At 36.3% G+C, this 20515-nt stretch overlaps 1 protein-coding gene across 1 annotated transcript in view; it reads right to left on the reverse strand.

Annotated features, from left to right (window-relative positions):
- Positions 1-4788: 4788 nt before the first annotated feature.
- nrxn3a (neurexin 3a) overlaps positions 4789-20515 on the reverse strand; it is a 241614-nt gene continuing 225887 nt past the window's right edge. The window contains exons 24-25 of the mRNA XM_040137140.1: positions 18448-18529; positions 4789-5417 (exon numbers count right to left, since the gene is read on the reverse strand). Coding sequence (XP_039993074.1) covers positions 4789-5417; positions 18448-18529 — 711 coding nt within the window. The remainder of the gene's footprint in view (positions 5418-18447; positions 18530-20515) is intronic.

The following is a 20515-nucleotide window of genomic DNA, read 5'->3' on the forward strand; positions in this document are numbered from 1 at the left end:
CTGGTAAGGGGCTATGTAGAGCACTGTAAAACTGATTTGTTCAAACATGAACAAAAATATTACACAACAAAATTAATTTACATTTTTGATAAACTTTTATCACTGTAATATTCACTTTTTTTTTTTTCACTGCGTATCACTGCTGATTGGCGAGCATCTTTGTTTAAACATACATCTTGAACACAAGGCACACAGCACTCCATAACAAATGGAAAAACTAGCACAGAAACTCTCTGATATTGCTGCAATACAACACAACTGTATATTCTCATTGTCATTGTAGTCCACTTCTTAAAAAATCCACTGTAGGACTGTCTAGTCACACCAGTGAATGAAAATAATGTTGATGTGTTGAAGACAGTCGTACCTGATGCTGAAGACTTGGGTAGCAAAAGGTGGACGGCCTGATGTAGCAGCATCTATGGTCCATGGTTGAGATGTCATCGGTGATGTGGAACAGTGTAGGTAATCTTTGTTTAGGATTTGATAGTCTGACTGAAGAAATCCAACCAATTAATACAGTATATACAATATATACTGTTGGTCTCAGGCCCCTCTTGGACTGTGAGGTGCACATTGAAGATGACAGAAGCCTCAACACTAAAGTGTACGGAAAACCCCCACTCACAGCACAATATTTACTCTTTGATTCTCATCAACCACTGGAGCACAAACTGGGGGTTATCAAAACCCTAAATCACTGGGTGCAGAACGTGCCCCCAAAGACTGAGTGGAAGGAGAAGGGAAAAAAAACACATAAGACAAGCACTTAAAATGTGTAGTTACCAAAACTGGGCTGTCGACAAAACCAAAAAAAAAAACCAGAACAGACGGAGAAGAAAACAACAATAAAGGGAGCAACATTTTCATTCCTTGCGTTGTGGGAGTATCTGAAAAACTCAGGAGGATTTTTTACAAACACTGTATCCCTGTGCAGTTATAGCCAAGTAACACTGAGGCAGAAGCTTGTCCGCCCTAAAAACAAAACACCCAGACATAATCAGAGCAATGTAGTGTATGCAGTTTAGTGCAGCGAAGAATGCACAGACCTGTACATTGGGGAAACAAAAAAACTGCTTCACAAGTGCATGGCACAAAACAGGAAAGCCACCTCCTCAGGTAGGTACTCAGAAGTCCACCTACATCTGCGGGACGAGGGACACTCATTTGAGGACAGCAATGTACACATTTTGTCCAAAGAAGACTGATGGTTTGAAAGAGAAGTGAAAGAAGCTATCTACATCAAAATGGAACAACAATCACTAAACAGAGGAGGTCTTGGACACCAATTATCAGCCACTTACAATGTAGTCTTGAGATCCCTCCCCAGGCAGCTGAACTCAGTATTTATATATTCATATAAATATTCACTAAGCACTTTATTAGGAACACCTGTACGGCTGCTTATTCATGCAATTATCCAATCAGCCAATCATATGGCAGCTGTGCGATTCATAAAATCATGCAGATACAGGTCAGGAGCTTCAGTTTATGTTCAGTTCAAACATTGCAATGGGGAAAAAATGGGATCTCAGTGACTTTGACCATGGCAAAGTTGTTAGTGCCAGAAGGGCTGGTTTGAGTATTTCTGAAACTGCGCTCTCCTGGGATTTTTACAACAACAGACTCTAGGGTTTACTCAGAATCATGCGAAAAACAAAAAACATCCAGTTAGCTGTACTACTGTGGACAGAAATGCCTTGTTGATGGGAGAGGTCAGAGGAGAATGGCCAGACTGTTTCGATGGTTGACAGGTAGGCTACAATAACTCAGGAAACTACTCTTGACAAGTATGGTGAGCAGAAAAGAATCTCAGAAAGGACAAGACATCCAACCTATAAGGGGACGGGCTGCAACAGCAGAACACCACGTTGGGTTTCAGTCCTGTCAGCCATAAAATCTGAGACTGCAGCGGGCACAGGCACACCAAAACTGGACAGATGAAAACTGGAAAAATGTAGCGTGGTCTGATGAACATGGATTTTCTTCTGAGGCACGCAGATGGTAGGGTCAGAATTTGGCATCAACAATGTGAATCCATGGATCCTACCTGTCTTATGTCAACAGTCTAGGCTGCTGGTGGTGGTGTAATGGTGTGGGGAATGTTTTCTTGGCACACTTTGAGCCTCACAGTACCAATCAATCCTTGTTTGAATGCCACAGCCTATCTTAGTACTGTTGCTGTCAATGTGCATCACTTTATGACAACAATTTACTCATCTTCTAATGGCTACTTTGAGCATGATAATGCACAATGTCACAAAGCAAAAGTTGTCTCAAACTGCTTTCATGAAAAATACAATTAGTTCAATGGCGTCCCTGGTCACGAGATCTGAATCCAATGGAACACCTTTGGGATGTGGTAGACCTGAATTTTGTTGCTTGAATATGCAGCTGACAAAACTGCATCTATCTATCTGTCTATCTATCTGTCTGTACGTCTGTCTATCTCTCTATATGTCTGTCTATCTGACACTTCCACAAAACTGCACTACGCCAGTATCAACAGCTCCATCCAACGTGCAATTGGGTCTTAAACAAAGACAAAGTTGTTTGGTTTCTGGTTGGAAAATGGGGGTTTGTCATGTACTTTCATGTAATAGAATCAGAACTTAACAACATTTGAATCAAAATCTAATAACATTTGTGGGGTTGTTTGCTCATGTTACAAATTTCAATTGATGATCAAATCACACCCACATAATCCTGATGAAGCAATTTGTCGCAAATGTTGATCATTGCTTTTATAGTCGTTAATATTTAATGTCATAGAGAGAAATTAAAGGTTTGAATCAAAGTTTTCAGGGGCTTTAAATCAGCCTCGTTTTCTCTTTCCTGCTGAGTCAAGATGATCTATGCTGAGAATCGGGGCAAATGTTAAAGTGTCATAGTACTGCCATGAGAATCTGCAAAACTGGATCTACCCAAGGACTACAATGTAATTTCAGAACAAAAAAGAATGTTTTATTTGTTATCAAACTGATGAAAAAAGGTTATGAAAAATAACAATTGTAACAAAAAAATGCGAATTCCAGGCAAAAAAAGACTCCACATCATTAAATGACAATGGCAGAAAATGGAAACATAAAGGGACTGTAAAATATTGACGAAATAAGATGTTAATCAATGATAAAGAAGTAACATGACAATGATTTGAGGTGAGTCACACCTAAAAAAAAATAAAAATGTTAGCTTATTTTTAAAACTGTTGAGCCCCATCCACTTTAGCCTCTTTGTCTTTCTGTCTTTGTCATAACTCTGACTTTATTTTCTTTCAAAAAGAAATAACACTTGTTTAACCCAGAACAAAAAAAGCCATGATACAGAAGGAAGGGCACCTTGTATTTGTTGGACAACTGCAACCAGTTAAATATTCATGCAACTTTAGAAACATCTCTGGTTAGATCTCTAGACTAACAATACAGTTTTATTCTTTATGAATATCAATATGATTCTCCACATTGTGTTAACTGTTCATTTACATTCCATGTAAATGAACAGTTAATAGATTTCATCATGTCAAATACGCTGATAAACCATATGTTCAGTCTGTACAATAGAGGTACTAAAAAATTACAACTGCCATGGTAAATGTACAGTTTCCTACCTACAAAGTACAACAGCTAGTGTGTAATAAAATATGTAAACAAATTTCTTGTTTTTTTGACAAAGCTGAGTGTGACAGCAGATATAATTCACACTTTCAACATTTGATTTATTTTTTTTATACATTTGTTAACAGTGTTGTAGTACTGCATTTGTCTTCCTCCTGACACCTCCATAGAAAAAGATAAACGATAGGCAATGAATCAACATACAGTTTTGCAAAAACATAAAACCACCACTGGCTGTGCACCAATAATAGACCTTTTCTTTAAGAGGTTTGTTTTTTCCATGGTTAACATTTTGAATGTTCTAAAAGAGGGCAAGGGCTAAATTCTAATCTGATGACGAACTGTTTTGGCATTAAAGAGAACAAGGTCCAAGTTGAACACTGTAAACTGGACTTTTACTGTACTGTACTTTACCCAAGAATTAGGATGGCATGCATTTTTCTTTCCAAGAGAACTGGCCACTTGTTTCCACAGAGTGGACATTCACTCTATCAATCAGATAATGAGAACAAATGTGGTGAATCAGATACCAGAGTGAACGGCCTCTATGAGTTCGGCCCATGGCAATTTGCTCACTTGGTTTCATTTTATACACAGAAATAGTTTTTTTTTCTTGCTGTTGTTTTTCATTTTTTTCTTTTGCTTAAAGCAAAAATTAGTAAGACACACCACACTTGTATAATGTATAAACCATAAAAATTCATCATATTCTGATACAGCAGTACTTTTTTACTGTTACAGTGATCATGTGCCTGACCTCCTCATTTTAAGCACTACATGTTACTTACATGCTGAAAATGTATAAGATTATGAGCCTTTTGTAATTAACAATTTTACAAAAAGTTTTTTGTTTAATGCCAAGGATCACATAGTTCTAGAAGTCACTTAGGAGAATGGTGTAGCTGTGAAATATTTCTATACTGATAACGTCTCTGACCAGATAGAAGAGTAAGATCTCTAAAGTTGCTATTTAGCCTTGTCATTATGCTTACAATAGTAAGTGTGCTTTATATTATAGTACATATCATCAGTTCAACTACTCAGCACAGTATAGGATTATTCAAGTTCCATGTTATACCATCATTTGTCATAGCTCCTCACAAGGAAACAGATAAGTAAATGTTCTCTTAGTGCTTTCTTTGTTCGTTCTCTTGTGTTCACAAAAGTCTCACAGTCACACATAATACTCCTTATCCTTATTTTTCTGTTTCTTGTTGCTGCCTTTCAAGTTCTGCTGTTTGTCCTTCATCACAGCGCCATTGCTCTGCACAGCTGAGTTGGTTATGTAGTTCCTGCTCTCGTCCACCTGGTAGGAGCCTTCATCCCTGTTCCTGTACTTATACATGGCATACAGAAGGATGAGGATGCACAGGGCAGCGGCTGCCACTATTCCGATGACCATCCCGGTGGTGCTGCTAGATTCACGGACCACTTCCGAGGGCCCTGGAACTCGCCTGACGCCCGGCTCTGTGGGGAGTGCTGTGGGTATATTACGGAACATTGGGGAGGTTATTAATGGGCCCCTCAGCTTGGTGCTGTCTACCTCAAAGGATGTGGGCAATGGAAGCAACGCTAGGTCGGGCTGGGGTTTTAGCTCGCGGTTATTCATTTTACCAGCCGGCTGTTTGGCCGGAGCATTGTGGAGGGTTGCGGTGGAGGCAAAGGTGGTGGTGGTGGTGCGGCTCTGGTCGGCGGAAGTGGTAGTCCTACTGCGTCTGGAGACTGAAGGTTTGTTAGGTCTAAAAGTCTTGGGCATGTGAGCTTTGTAGCCACCTTCAAAGCCTGATGTGGACAAGGTCTTATCTGTTACCAAGGAGAAGGTCGTGTAAGAATCTTCATCATCAGAAGGGGGCAGGTTAGACTTGAAAGCTTCCCCAGAGCCATACCCCGATATCACCAAGCCATCATCATCACAATCATCGCTGCCTCGGTCCAACAAGCAAGGTACCCCCGCCTCAGTGGTCTTGGACAGGGACTCTTTGGTGGTCTCAATAATGGTGAGGAGTGGGTGGTGGGTTGAGGGAGTGGGAATGAAGGGTGCACGAGGAGCTAAAGAGGGGTGCGCTAATGGATCCTCAATTATTGGGATGACTAACTCAGCTCCTGGGGTTGGAGACAGACAGGTTAGAGGGCAGCATGGGAGTTTTATGAAATATACTAAATTAATACATCTGGACAGAAAAACAAAACAGGCAATGAAATGACATTAAACTTGCCATATCAATTTAAGAGTGCCCAATCAAGATATAAACGATTTTAAAGAAAACTGACATATTTCTGATATAAATTGCAATATAAATTTCAAAAGGTTTAAGAGGTGTGCAAGAATGAGCCAGAAAGATCAAGCAAAATTAGCTTTAAATTACATGTGTTCACTATAGTTAGGTATACTTCATTCTTTTGCAATATCTTTCAACAAACTTTTAAGAGAAAGTACAATCTTTAAATGTAAACTAATAAAGTTTAAGTGCTAAATACAAATTAATCAAAATGTATTCAGCAGAGTAGCTACAGCCAAAAGATACTGTAGTCATTGTTATTCCTTTACTTTTTCCCTTTATTGAATTAGAAGGAAAAACTTCTAATATTATTAAAACCTTTTATTTCAAAGCACATGAAGTAACATTAATTTTGATAAAATAAAAGGTATTATTCAAGACAGATAAACACAGAGTGCTATCGTAATAGAAATGGCAGACTGACAGTAGTGTCACTACTCAGTGGCTCTCACATCATCTTAAACCGCTTACTTTTTTAAAGTAATACAGAAAATTGTAGTTATAGTTCTACAAACATTTCTCAGATGTAGAGCTGCTTCTTGAGGTCAAAGTTATCCCTATCCTGAAGTTATATTTCAGTGAGAGGAGACAAACAGCCAGTTTGTTTGGCTCTTTATCCACCTTGAATTGTGAAGATTTAACTGCTTTTTTAATTAAATAAGAGAAAAATTAGAAAAACCCTCCAAAAATTATGCACCCAATAATTATATATAGAGTCAACGGTCTTTATTGCCATGTGCACACTATCTGTGGAAACTAAATACTAGAAAAATTTGGTTATCCTGACCTAAAATTCACTGTGAAAAATTTTTTCATATTAGTTTTAGCAATTTGTTTGTACATACAAACACTCCTACCTGTTAATTTGAACATACCATGTAAACATGTCAGGGTCAAATTTGTGCAAATTTCTTGAATGAGGTCCAGTGGTTTCATGTATCCATGACCAAAGGCATTCCAGATAGTGGAAGGTCAATAGACTAGAAAACTAAGAATGGTCATGTTAGTTTCATTATACTGTCAGCACAATTTTGATGGCATTAGGAACCTTTTTTGCTTCACTCCACTGTTTCCTGACAAGATTAAAAAAAAGTTCTTCATGGTCTATATAGTTTTTATTCAACAAGTGACAATGATTCTTTCATAAGCGCAGCTCTGTGACCAAGAAAAACTTGTTTAACTATAATTTTAATTTTACATTTATACAATGTCAATGGCAGAGCAAAGTCACCTGAATGCTCACCCTTTGTGAAAACTGGCCTGGGTGAAAAACAATCAAGGCATGTACTTTCATTCAGTGTTTGTTTAACAGCTTCATTTTGTAGTTAGAAGATCAGGTCGCCTAACAAATCAATTTAAATAGGTACCTGCTCTTACTTTTCCTACAAGTTCAAATATTTTCAATTCAAAAAGATAAATCAAATTTCCAACTGCAAATAATGTTGAAGCTCAAAGCTAAACTCTGTGATGAATCTGCCACAGTGGAAAGCTACTACTGTCTGTTGTATTGTTGGTTTACCATATCATTTTCTGTAAGGCTTGCTAATAACAATGCTTTCTACAAATGTGTTTATTTCTGTGCCATAATCATATGTGGAATTCCGATAAATTTGGCAGTCTTGATATATATAATTAGACAGTAACAAACTGCTTGTGTTTTTCCAACGATTTGAACAGTTTAAAGTCCCTGCCACTCAAAAATGTGTTTTTGTCATTGTTGCTTCTTTTGGATAGTTGACATTCACTGTGCAGAATGATATATGTTCAGATCTTAACAATGGACCTATTTTGATTCTTTTAGGTGTATACAGTACATGCAACCATGATTTTTGACACCACAACTAGTTTGGAAGCCAATCCTGGTCCAATGGGGAACTTACACAAGTGATGTGGAAAATGGAAGCTTGCATTGCACATACATTGTTGGTAATTCCTAACAAAAAACAACTGGCAAACTATCCAGCACTTACTGTAGGTGTAGGACCTTAAACACATTACTCTAACATGTACTCTCACTTATTGAATTAAGTTTGGGAATTAATCACTGTACTCCAGTCTTGCTACATGTGGTCACTTTGGCAAAGCTAGCTGTTACTGTAAATACTTCCAAACTGTAGACTGGCTTCCTTGCTAAACAATGAAGTTTCATTGTCTTCTCTATATTTGATAAAAAAACAAAACAAGAAAAAGCCTTCAAAAATACAACATCAACTAACGCTATAATCATGTTGCATAATCATATTGCACTGTAACACTTTATTATGCTATATTTAATCATTTAGAAGACCTATTTGTACCTCTTCAGTCTTTGCAGATTCTTTATGAAGTGTGGGACACCAAATTTTAAAATGCAAGTAGTTTTTTTTTTCCTGTGACTTCAGCATTCTTTTCAGTCTTAACTGAGTGAAGTAAAAAGTGTAGACTTTCTGGGGACAAGGGTTGATAGATGCTGAAAATTCATTTTTAATAAGAAGTGTGAAGAGTTTGATTTACTTGTCATGGATGTGATCTCAGCAGCTATCACTGGAGTGAACATTCAAATTACCATTGACATGAAAAATATCAGCTGCCATCAAGCTATGTGCATACTGAATCTTTGATGCTCATTCAAAAATTCTATATCAATTAAAACAAAAGAATATGTGACTGACAAATTATCACAACATAAACATATACATTCACAAGCACAGAAATCTGTAAATCCAACAAAGGCTATTTTATAAATTAAAAAATAAAACACTATTAAAGACTATTAAAGATTCAGTTGTCAATGTCCACAGCTTGATCGGAGATGCAGTTTGAAAGATTAGAAAAGTACTGGTTCACCAAGATATTTGTAAAATCATATTGTCTCTGATTTAGTCAGTTTTTCTTAGAGGTAGTAAATGTGGCATTTTGTGTTCATGTAGAGTGTTACTAAATGCTGAACAATAATTCTGCCTCTATTTTATGAACATGTTTTCAATAACTAGTTGGGTTTACTTGCAACAAATCCTATAACTGTACCGCAGGATTTTATCCTATTGAATGGTGCAACAACAGAATTTGTGAGTTGTTTTGTATTTTGAGTTTATTTGGGATATATGGAAGAGCTAGGTTGTAGAATGAGCAACTGTAGCATCTGTGAATAGTAAATAAATTAGTTTAATGCAGAACCTAAAAGCTTCAGAAGTAGTAATCCATATTAGGAAACACTCTGTACTTGTTAGACAATATTTTACAACTTGGTGGATGGCAAATCCCCCAACTCAACTAACACCCACCTATTTTAAAATGATTGGTGTTTCCTGTAGCTTCCAATTCAGAGATGGGAAATTGCTAAAATTGCTATATGTAACACCCATCATGTTCATTAGCCACTTTGCTTTTGGTGTGAGATACAGAAGATTAAACATTGAGATGTCCCACTCCTCACATTTTACAAACTGCATCTTTAAAAACCAATTCAGAGAGAATAAAAACATACATACTGTACATTGTCAACTTACATCAACAAATTGCCCGCATGATTTAGGCGTGAAGAAAAAAATTTACAAAGGAAAAGTTGTGTAAGAATGTTGGATAGCCACTTGGTACCGTTAAATATCATTTTTATCCATTGAGAGTGTGTTTTATCTTAAAACATGACGGTACAGGGAGGCAACAACACATACATCCACACCACATAACATAAAAAATAAACATCATAATTCTGTTTTTTTATCTTTTGCTTTTTCCTGGTAAATAATTTGCTTTTACAAAAAAATGTGTATCTACACTTTTTTTCATAGCAATAAACTTCAATATTATCTAAAATCTATTCATGTTACAGTTTTTGCTTAAATTGTCATTTGTTCTTTAGTGTAGAATGGATGGATGACTTCATATATTTTAATATCTCTAAAGACAAGGGAGAAGGTGAAGAAGTGGTGGGACCTATGAACACACTACATAGGAGATGAGGGTGATGAGGGTGACAGTGTAAGTCAGTTGCCATGTCCATGTAAAGGCAGTACGAAGCGGTCGGGCGGCATTAGAGCTTTTGGCTGTAAGGAAGGGATGGGGATATACAAACAATGAGCAATATACATGCCCATCTACAGAAAAGAACAGAAGAAATCTAACACTGACAAGTCTGACAAACCCTAAACTGCAACTTCTTAGCCATGCAATTCATTTGTTTTTTGTCTTACAGTCAAAATATTTTTTAGCAAAGATTAATTTGTTTTGTCAAAATAGATTTTTAAAAGTCTGAAAAAATGGAAAATATGTGAGAAGTGGATCTGGAACTGCTTCACCTACTAATTTGTGGGTTTAGGCATAATTACAAAATTACAGTGGTTAAAATGATTGAGAAACTGTTGTTTTTACTTTTTTAATTCAGTGTTTGCCAGGAAAGCATACTCTAGGAAATATAACACACAAGTTAGTCACTGAAGTACTTCCAAATCACTAAAAGTCAAAATTATATCAAAAAATATTTCACACTGTGATTTAAATATTATCCGATTGACAAAAAAAAAAAAAAAAAAAAAAAAAAAAAAAACAAGAAAAAACAAACATATTTAATACATACTTAAGCCAAAAACCATAATCAGAACCAAAATGCCAGGGATCATTTAGATAAATGCAAAAAATATGACCAGTTAAAACTACCAAATGATATATGTTAAGATGAAAGAACAAAGCCATTTAAAATTTTGCACACACTACAACCAGATGCACACAATAGAAAACAGATACTGTTGAGAGAGGCACTCGACTAGAGGACGGGCTCCTCTCTCATGTGTTTCTTGTTGACAAATCTATCTGTAATGTTAGTCTTTAAACATGAACTGGCCGTGCAGTCTGGGTGTACATCAGAGAGAGAGACGGTACTGGCTGAGAATGGGTTATTAATATTAACTTTTGGTTTTGTTTAGTTAAACTGCAGGATGTTGATGCATGCTTAAAGTAAGTTGCATTTAGGGAAAGTAGAAAAAAAACAACACAGCAAACTGAGGGCAGGTAAGACTGACTAATGTTAGAAAAATAGGAGACGGACACTGTGTCCCAATCCCTTACTATAAATGAATGGTTTATAGAGATAATGTAACAGTTTGTACTGGCAAAAAATAACATGTAATACAACATGCATGCAGACAGACATCAGTCAAACTGAAACTTTGTAAAGCTACGGCCAGTTCTTTATTTCTGTTGCCCATTGGCAGTGTGTCACACTAGTATATCCATTATCACCACACTCAACATCAAGTGAATTCATTTGGTCACTTTTCCAGTGTGAATGCACTGCATATCCAAACCCTCCCCCCCAAAAAAACCTAGTTAAAATTGTGTGTAGTATGCAATTGGGACACAGCTCAAGTATAACTAATAACTGTGGGGAACAGGGACAAAATAAAAACAAAAAACATATATTAATAATACTGTGTAATATATAAATATGTGGAATGCAATTTATTCAGGATTCAAGTATGAAAAAGAGTCAAAAGACAAGCTTAAAGCTGATATCCATAACATTGTGCATGTTGTCGCCTAGTGCGGTGGTGGAAGGTGTGCTCCCAAGATGGTAGTTGAAGTTGGAAGCTTGCAGTTTATCAGAACCTGACAAAGCAAAACTTTTTCCAACCAATTAAATTAGATACTGATGGACTTAAGCTATTGAATTTGATGTATGAAAATACAAACATGGTACAAATAACAACTCAGTCACTGGCATTGTCAACCATGACAGGGGTGAACTGACAAGCTATGACCAGCTGATCAAAATTCATCAACAGCAGTTTATAGTGGGTCCAAGGGTGCTTTCATGCTCACATTTAAGGTGAAATCCGAAGGGGTTCGCCATCCATGTTACCACTAGAGGAAGTTACTCTTCCAAAATTTCCTAAAATGACCGACTGCTGACACACCAAGAATAACGCTGAAGCCAAGCTTGATTCCATACGATATGTTTTACCTAGGCAAGTATTGAAAAAGGTATACATGCATTACATGTACAGTATTTGAACTTGGGGTTAAGTTGGGTTCAAATTGCTCTGCCCGTATACATACACGAAAATAGGCTCCACTGTTGTTGTTTGATGAGGAAAACACTACACAAGTGTACCAACAGAACAACAGTAAAGCAGTATTATAGCAGTGGCTCTCCCACGGGAGGATCAGCATTCAGACTCAAGTTTGGACAAAGAAACCTAATGTGAAAACAGTACCACTGTCAAACCACAGTTTTGGTTTGTATGGTTTAGGATTGTCTTTATCATTACTTAACAATTTAGAAAAATATACAGTTATTTTTAGAAATATCAACATTTATTGACTGAAAAATATTATGGATACCGGCTTTAACCCCACAATGTCTTTTGACATGATTAAATATTTTGTCTAATGCAACCTACATGGTTTTTCCATGTTGGTAAAAATATAATCAGAGAGGAATTCCATAAGATGGCAAATGTCTGAGAAGTCTATACTCAAGTAAAAATGAATGGAGACCAATGGTTGCCCAGGGGGCAGGAAATGTATTTAAAAACATATGGCATGCTGTAGAAAATGGTCCAAACTCATGGGTGTCTGATTTGTGAGTAATTACAGATGCAATATAATCTTTAAAAGGGTCTGTTCATCAGTTGTTATTATATCCCCAACCATACCTGGTGCATAAACACATTTGTGGGTAAAGCAGATTTAACGAAAACCCCTTATTTAACCTGTTAAAATTATCTGAAGAGTTTTCATATTTTTTAAGTAAAACTACCCTGTAGTTTTAATAAAATTACATTTTAGCAGCTTTTTACACACTACTTGAAATTGTATTTTATTTTATTTACCTTATTATTACCTTTTATTATTTACCTACTATAACCATTGTACATCATCTGTTATTATTCTGTTTTCTGTTATTATTTTTTATATGGTGGTGCCTTCTTAATTATTTGAGAATTAGTCATTGTTAATAATTTTCAATGTATTATTAATTATTGTGGAACCATTATGCTAGCATTATGGAATAGCATCTGTGTGACTGCCACGGTGTCCCAACCTTCAGCACTGGCAGTGGTGGCTGGGACACTTGCTGCCTTTACCAGGGCCAGTTTTACATCTGGGTGAACTGGCTTGGACTAGATGAGATGACCACTTTGTGACTAACTCAGTATTGTGATTGACAAGGGCTGATTACAGGTCTGATACTCCTCAGCTTAAGTGTGAAAGTGTGAGACACATTTTCTATTATGGATGGGGATTGTGTTGTTTTAGGGATAATACCTGAAGTGTATGTTCTATACCCAACAATTGCTGCTGTTTGTGTTACCAGGCAACATACTGTTTAGCTAAAATGAAGAAACAGGAAAAGGTTTCATATGCATGGCTGTCAGATTCCAGGTGTTTTGAAATCTTGGTCAAATCTGACATCAGATTTTATCACACGCATAAAAAGAATTTTCATTTTTTCTCAAATTAACAAAGATGCACATCAATTAACACATGTTTGCCTCTGCATGAGGTTCTCCAAGTGCACCTGCTATTTCGATTCATTTAAGTACGGTATGTACAGCAGCGTAATGTGCAAAAGAATAAATTCATGCTCAGCCAATCACATCACTGGTCCTATGTCTCTGACACAGCTGAAACTGTCACAGTGAAGCAACTGAACAACAGCTCAACAAATGAAGACACATTTCTGAACACACAGCATCAAAAATCTGCAACCAATTGCAGAAGATGGGTGGAGGTGTTTTTTATCAGCTAATAAGTATAATGACGATAGAAGAAAAATAATTAAAAAAACATAACAAAACATTTTGATAAAGCCATCTATACGGTTTTTTCAATTCCACTAATTTAGTCTTAATTCAACTGTATCTCACATTTTAAATTTTCATTTCATATTGTAATTAATTCAGCACAACAGAGTTTGTACTTTATTACATTTCAAGAAAAAAATATAAAATGCCACTTTTTAAAATAATGAGACACATAATTAATGAGCCCTGGTAATCTGAAATCTCCTACATACAGGCAGAATACTGATCTAAACCAAGTTCTAACTGACCATTCTGATGTCAGTTAGTGTGTAAAGGTGTGTGTCATTACTGTGTAGCAGCCTGGCATCATTTGCAGGTGATGTAATGGAGGTAAACACAGTGGATGGCCATATGAAAGAGAATTGTGCTCTGCTGTGACACTTCTCAAATCAGAGTAACATATCTGTCCTCCTTCTGCAGGGATTTAATTAAACTGAAAGAAAGCTTTTCATACAGTACAAAGCAGCTCTAAACAACTGGAAGAATAGCCCATTTTATTCATCAATGCAGACTGCTTTATCAACATTCCTGTTTTGACCGCATTAAATGTTGTTTTTTTTTATGCCAATATAAATGCATCTACGCATCTACCTCAGTTAAGTAGCAACATTATTCTTTTGGAATTGTGTTTGTGTCCACCTGATAAATGGACGACCAATATTCACTCTCTTCTAGCTCACTTTTTGGACTTACTCCTGACAGAAATATCTGGCTCTTTAACTGCTAATGCTCCAGTGTGCTCACCAGATAGTGTCTGTGTCTGTATTCTGTTTGGTCCTGGACAGGTAATGTGCAGTTAGAGCTCCTTCACCAAAAATAGCTGACTACTGTGACTGAAGACCTCACTATCAGAGCAGTCAGAGTGAACCAAAAAAGTAAAGCTGCAGACACTAAAAAATAAATTGAAACTTGCTATAACGCTCTGTAAAGCTGAGGGTAGGTGCGGATTCATGTGATAATTCTCTATACGATCATAACTACGAGCGACCCCTTTCACATTGTCACATTATTTTCTCATTGTCATTTGATACACACAACAGGAACCCGAGGATCTATTTTCCCCATTGGACTGGAGTATACATAACCCTCTGGACAAGTGCCCCCTGGATATCATATCTTTGGACTTTAAAATTATTTTAAACAAAGACTCTGGAGACTATTTAAATATACAAAATTGGACACGTTGGACTCAAAATGTCAAGTATTTAATAATGTCAAACAGTGAGACACCTAATCTCAGACAACGCCATCTAATTCATATTAAGTTTTAATTTTTGGAATTGGGGTGGGGCAAAATTATTAGCCTATGTAGTGTTCAAGGCCCTCATAAGCCACAGCTATTACTATGCCCTAGTGGCTGTGCCCTGGCACAGATTAACACACAGGAATATGCTCAGGGGCAGGACTGCCTAGATTTTTTGAAAAAGTATATTCAAATTTGTGTAAAAATTGGAAGTGTCCTGTGTCTGATGATGCTAATGGGGAAATCCCCCCAGTTAGTACTGTAATGCAAATTAATCTTGAATTTAGAGATGAATTTATCCCAAAGTTTGCAGCAAAGAAATAATGTATCTGCTCTATCAAACATCTCCAAAAGCAGCAGTACACACAGGGTGCAGTATGGACTAGCTATAACTTTGATTGTTCAGGAAATTAAACTGTAGTTATCATTCAGACTTGCAAGCACCACATTTCTTTCACACCACAACAATATAAAACTAAGATTTTTTACTACTTCTAAACACGACAAAATATAATTTGTTAATCAATCTTATAGCAATGAAAAACAACGATCTCATTTCACCTTTTACCAGATGATGCCTATGATGTACACTTTTGAGGAGGAAGAAGTTTTCCTACTGTTTTAAGCATGTCAGTACGGTCATAGAGATCTTTACAAAAACAACCTGAAAATGAATTGTGAATGTGCTTTTCCGATTTAGCTGGTTAAGTTTGGAAATTATCTAAGCCAACTAAAAGTTATGATTTGTGAGGAATAAATTTTGAACAGGAAATTAGTGATGTGGGTTTAGCAAAGCTTGGCTAGACAATAATCCCACCTTTCATTTGGCACTGTGTTTTAAAACAGTGTTGAGTCTTGAGTGACACTGACAATTTAAAGAAATTAATCTGGACATTAGTGGGAAAGAACTGTACTCTTTATTATTGGTCATGGGGTGTTTACTTGTTCCTCAAATATCTAAAAGTTTACAGTATCAAGTCTTTAAGAACCCTTCTTAATTGCCATCTTATGAAATTAATTGGAGAACACGACGGATTTACAACAGAGAACAGAATCACTTGTCCCCAGACAAAGCAAACAGCAGCCACACTGACAAAATAAAGACAGTGTGGGATAAGATAGATGGGATTTGATGACGATACGACCGCCAAAAATTTCTATCTTAAACAAGAATGCAGACAAAGCAACCAAGTTAGTCTAAATGTGGGGACATGGAGTCAGAAACAAACAAAAAGCATGCAAAGAAATGACCAAAGGTTACCCTGAAGAGAATGATTTGAAGAGTTTGCTAAATAATGGTACCAATGATTGCTTAAGAGAAAAATTAAACTGGAAAATAGAAGAATTTGTGGCAAGAAAAAATCTTTTTATGCCATCAACACTAAAATATGTTTAAATGCAGTATAGCATCAGGAGAGTTGGTTGGGGGAAGGAAAGGCACTGGAAGATTGAAGAAATAGGAGGGTACAACAATTTTAACTTACAACTGCCATCAGTTATATATGAAACTTTTCATGTTAAGGACAAAAAAGTTGATGGCAAGAAAATATTTTTTTTGCCTTTTTATTTGCTTTGAAAAAAAAGGAACGTTTTTATTAAAAGCTGCATGGTACAAAGCTGCGTGGTACTCCAGAATATATGTGGAAACAATTATCATCCACCAAACATCATGCCACACATGATGAGGCCAAGATACAAGAATGTGTTTTTGGATAATTGGCGAGTAGACGGGAATTGTCTTGATAACAAAATTCAGAAAAGACAAAACGAAACAGAAAGTAACATTGACTCCCAAAAAGAGCAAAGGAAATTTTAAATCAAAGCATGCCGCTGTAAACGTCAAAGGGATGTTAGGGTTAGAATGGTGTGAATTTCTGTGTAAACACATGATTGGATGACTGGGGCCCTGTCTTTGTCTTTCTTCACAAATCCCCATGAATCTCAGGCTACACAGCACAACTTTAAATCCATTTACACCACAACCTTTCACACTTTTTGAAAAAATTTGGGAATGACCTTCAACAGGGAGAACCTACTGGTAGTCAGCATAACAACACTATAATCCTTACCAATAATGTGTCTGAAAATTACCATTAAGAATAAAACTACAGTCTCTTCACTTGAGACTAATAACAATCAGATGTTAATCCTTGAAATAAAGCAAAAATACTTATTTACTTGTGGAATGTCATGGAGTGCCACTCACTGAAACTCATCTATAGCACCATCTTTTTCGATGCAAATATTCTTGAGCTTCTAGGGCCTAGAAAAAAATGTCTCCTGACCATGTGATAATAGATTTATATGATAGTATAGTAATTTTAAATGATATTATAAGTAGGTTTGTCAATCTTTATTTGATATTATAAGTACTTTTGTCAATCTATGACCTTTACTATTTTCATGGTAATTTCTCATAATGGCAGAAAGACTGAAATCCCATTCTACACCTAACAGCAGCACTTTAAAGGTGTTCTGATTGGTTAAAACTGTCTGGGTGGATATGATTTTAAAAAAATTATGAGAGCATTCAAATAAACATTATTTTAAAAATAATAGGCTATGTTGTAATTTTTAAAAGAGTTTATAGAAGCTAAAAATGTTATGAACATGTTAAAATTAAAAAAAATCTTCTATTATTTAGTATGGAAGTGACAACGTGGCTATGTGCCGTTTCTTAAAAAATGAATGTCGGTAAATATGGAAATTCCCAAATTCTTTCAAACTGATTCTTTAAGATATCACAATGCTGTAACATTTTAGAAAATTTAATATTTAGATACAAAAAAGACAGCATAACAAGAACACCTAAAAGCAAAAGTATGACCCAAAAAAAAGCTTGTACACAGAAATTCAATGATATCTGTTCTCTATTACATGTACCAATACAAGCCTCTAAATATGGAAAAAACACAAATGCAAAACAAAACGAAAAATAAACGATGTCTAGACAACATGCTGGATATTAGCTGAAAATAAATTTTAGGAGAACAAAAACTGTCAAAATGTATTATTTCAAAATGAAAATTTGTAGAGAAGTGAATGGCAGGAGCACAATGTGAAACTTTTTACAGCATCAGCGCAGAGAACATGGTTCACCATCATACAAATTTTGCACATTTGTGATGACATGAACTAACCCTTATTATTACTTTCAGCAGACAAAATCTGTATGTATATTGGTGACCATGTTAACCACTTTGGAAAACCCCATGAGCAAGTGTAGCTCATGATATTAACTGGTTTCTGTGATACTGTTGTCAACTAGCAACATATTAATTGAGCTTTCTGCATGACTGATGTACTGGTTCAATTCGATTTGAGCTTTGCACTTAATAATCCAGCTTTCATTGAATTGGGTAATGTATGATGCAGCTTGCTAGAATTAATGCTACTACATTGGCTGTTGTATGAAGTTACACTTTGTCTAACCATGGGGGTGTGATGCTTTGAGGATATCTTGATCTTTTGGTGCAGATGAGTGAAAGCACAAAGAAAGCATAAAAATGCAAACTAACCTAGCCCACCTGCATGGCTAGTTTCACACTCCTCCAGGTCTTCATCATCACTCGAACACTCTGCGGATGACACAATGTCTTCTGCTGTATGCTTCATGGGTAGAACGATGGCCATCAGAGGTCAGGCCAGAGCAAAGAAACACAAAGAGCCACCAGAAAAAAACAAAGAACACATACAAAGACAAGGGAAAATGTACAAAACAAGTTAGAGAGTGAGTATGAAAGTTAATTTCTTACCTTAGAAACTATAGTTAACGAAGAGATCTTAACTCAAGGTTCACTTGTTAGCTTTTTTTAACTCTCTCCTTCAGTTGTTACGAGTTTGCCCAGTTACCATGGAGATGGCTTAGTTATCACCTGAGCTTAGTAGAGAACTTTCATCAAAGGTTATTTATGGGTGGGGAAAATAACATCTGTTTGTGTGTAAAGTTAGTCTCTGGTTTCAGATGTGAATGTCCCTCTTGAGCTTTCTCCGGTTGTCCCCTGACTCCTGGTCAATGACATTTGACTTCTTCCCAGTGGATGCTACGGTTAGTTTTGCTATGATGTTAGCAGACAACAGATGCCTTGATGAGCTTGATTGAGGTAAAACAGGGTTTTAAATTGCTCTTTAAATAGTGAGGCTTGCTTTTCCAAACAAAATTCACTAACTCACGAGCCAAATATTGAATATATAGTTAATCTTTGGAACTAAGGGATGGAAATTGGACTATATTCTTTCTGACTGATTTCTTTAAATATTAATGACTTCATATTTAACTTCAATTTCTGTTGTGAGACCTGTTCATTCAGTCTCTTGTCCAGGATTCTAGTTGTTTCCTTGATTTAGTGTTCCGGGTTCTGGGTCCTGTCTTCAGGGTGTACCAGCAGAAATCTTAAGGTGTTGAATGGTTTATGGGAAGTGTTGACTCAATATGACTTGAAGGCGCTCTCTGGATTCTCACCTTCCACTCCTCTTTACACACTGATCCAGAATGCTCCTCTGACGTGCTGCAGTGTGCACTCTCTGTCCTTTTCACTAATGACAAGATGTTTTGCTCTGTGAAGGAGAATCCTGACAACTGATGTTGTATGCTGTAAGTGGTGATTAGAGTTCAAACTGAGATACTGGTTTGCGTATGTGGGTTTCCCTGTACACTGCGGTCTTTCAATAACTCACATAAAGACAGGTGTCTGACAGACAACAAGACTGTGGTTAAAAACTTGAAAAAAAAAAGCTAGTAAACTGACCTTGAGTTAAGATTTTTTTTTTGTCAACCAACCTGATAAGAAAAAGGAAATACATAACGAACAAAACATAAGAATGGGAATTCTACCAAAGCATATATTTTCACCAACTGCCTAACAATAAAAACCTCAGATTTGTTTGCTAGTGGAAAGCATTTAATGCGAAACAGCAGCAGTAAAGTTTGCATTTGCAATTAACACAGTTCAAATACAACTGCATAGCAGGTGTAAAAGAGCAATCAGTAAACAGTTACTAAACAGATATCTTAAAGTGCCCTATGTGAGACCCATCCGGTTCGAATCAACCTGTTACTCAAGAGGCTATAGAATCTAAATGAAAATGTCAGTAAAAATATGAATAAATGTAATAAAATAACCACTTGAAAATAACCATTGGAAGATTTTGCAACTATCACTCCCATACCATTTTATATCCCAGATCCCAGCCCAAATGTCCATTTTCACTTTATCTGGTATACAAGTAGAAGGGCGACACCATCAACCTGTTTTTGAGGCAGACTTGCAAAAATATGAACCAATCTTTTAAGGTTTCATCTACTAATCATCTTATTGTTTTGCAAATTGAGTATTTTGTACAATTTGACAAAAATAATCCCAACAAACCCAAACTGATCCATTGCTGTGTCCATGACCTAAACTGAAACTGGCTATCAATCAAAAATGTTTGGCTGCCAATTGAACAAAATTACATGTGTGGTTGAGCATTTACTAAACAAAAGAAGTTGGGATGCAAGGAGATGCAATGTTATGCCCACAGGCACTCTGTCCTTAGCCACTCCTTGGACAGACTGTATGCATGGTTGATCTTGGTGCTGATTTGTCAACAATC

Source organism: Xiphias gladius, chromosome 10 (genome assembly GCF_016859285.1).
Source record: "Xiphias gladius isolate SHS-SW01 ecotype Sanya breed wild chromosome 10, ASM1685928v1, whole genome shotgun sequence".
NCBI lineage: Eukaryota > Metazoa > Chordata > Actinopteri > Istiophoriformes > Xiphiidae > Xiphias > Xiphias gladius.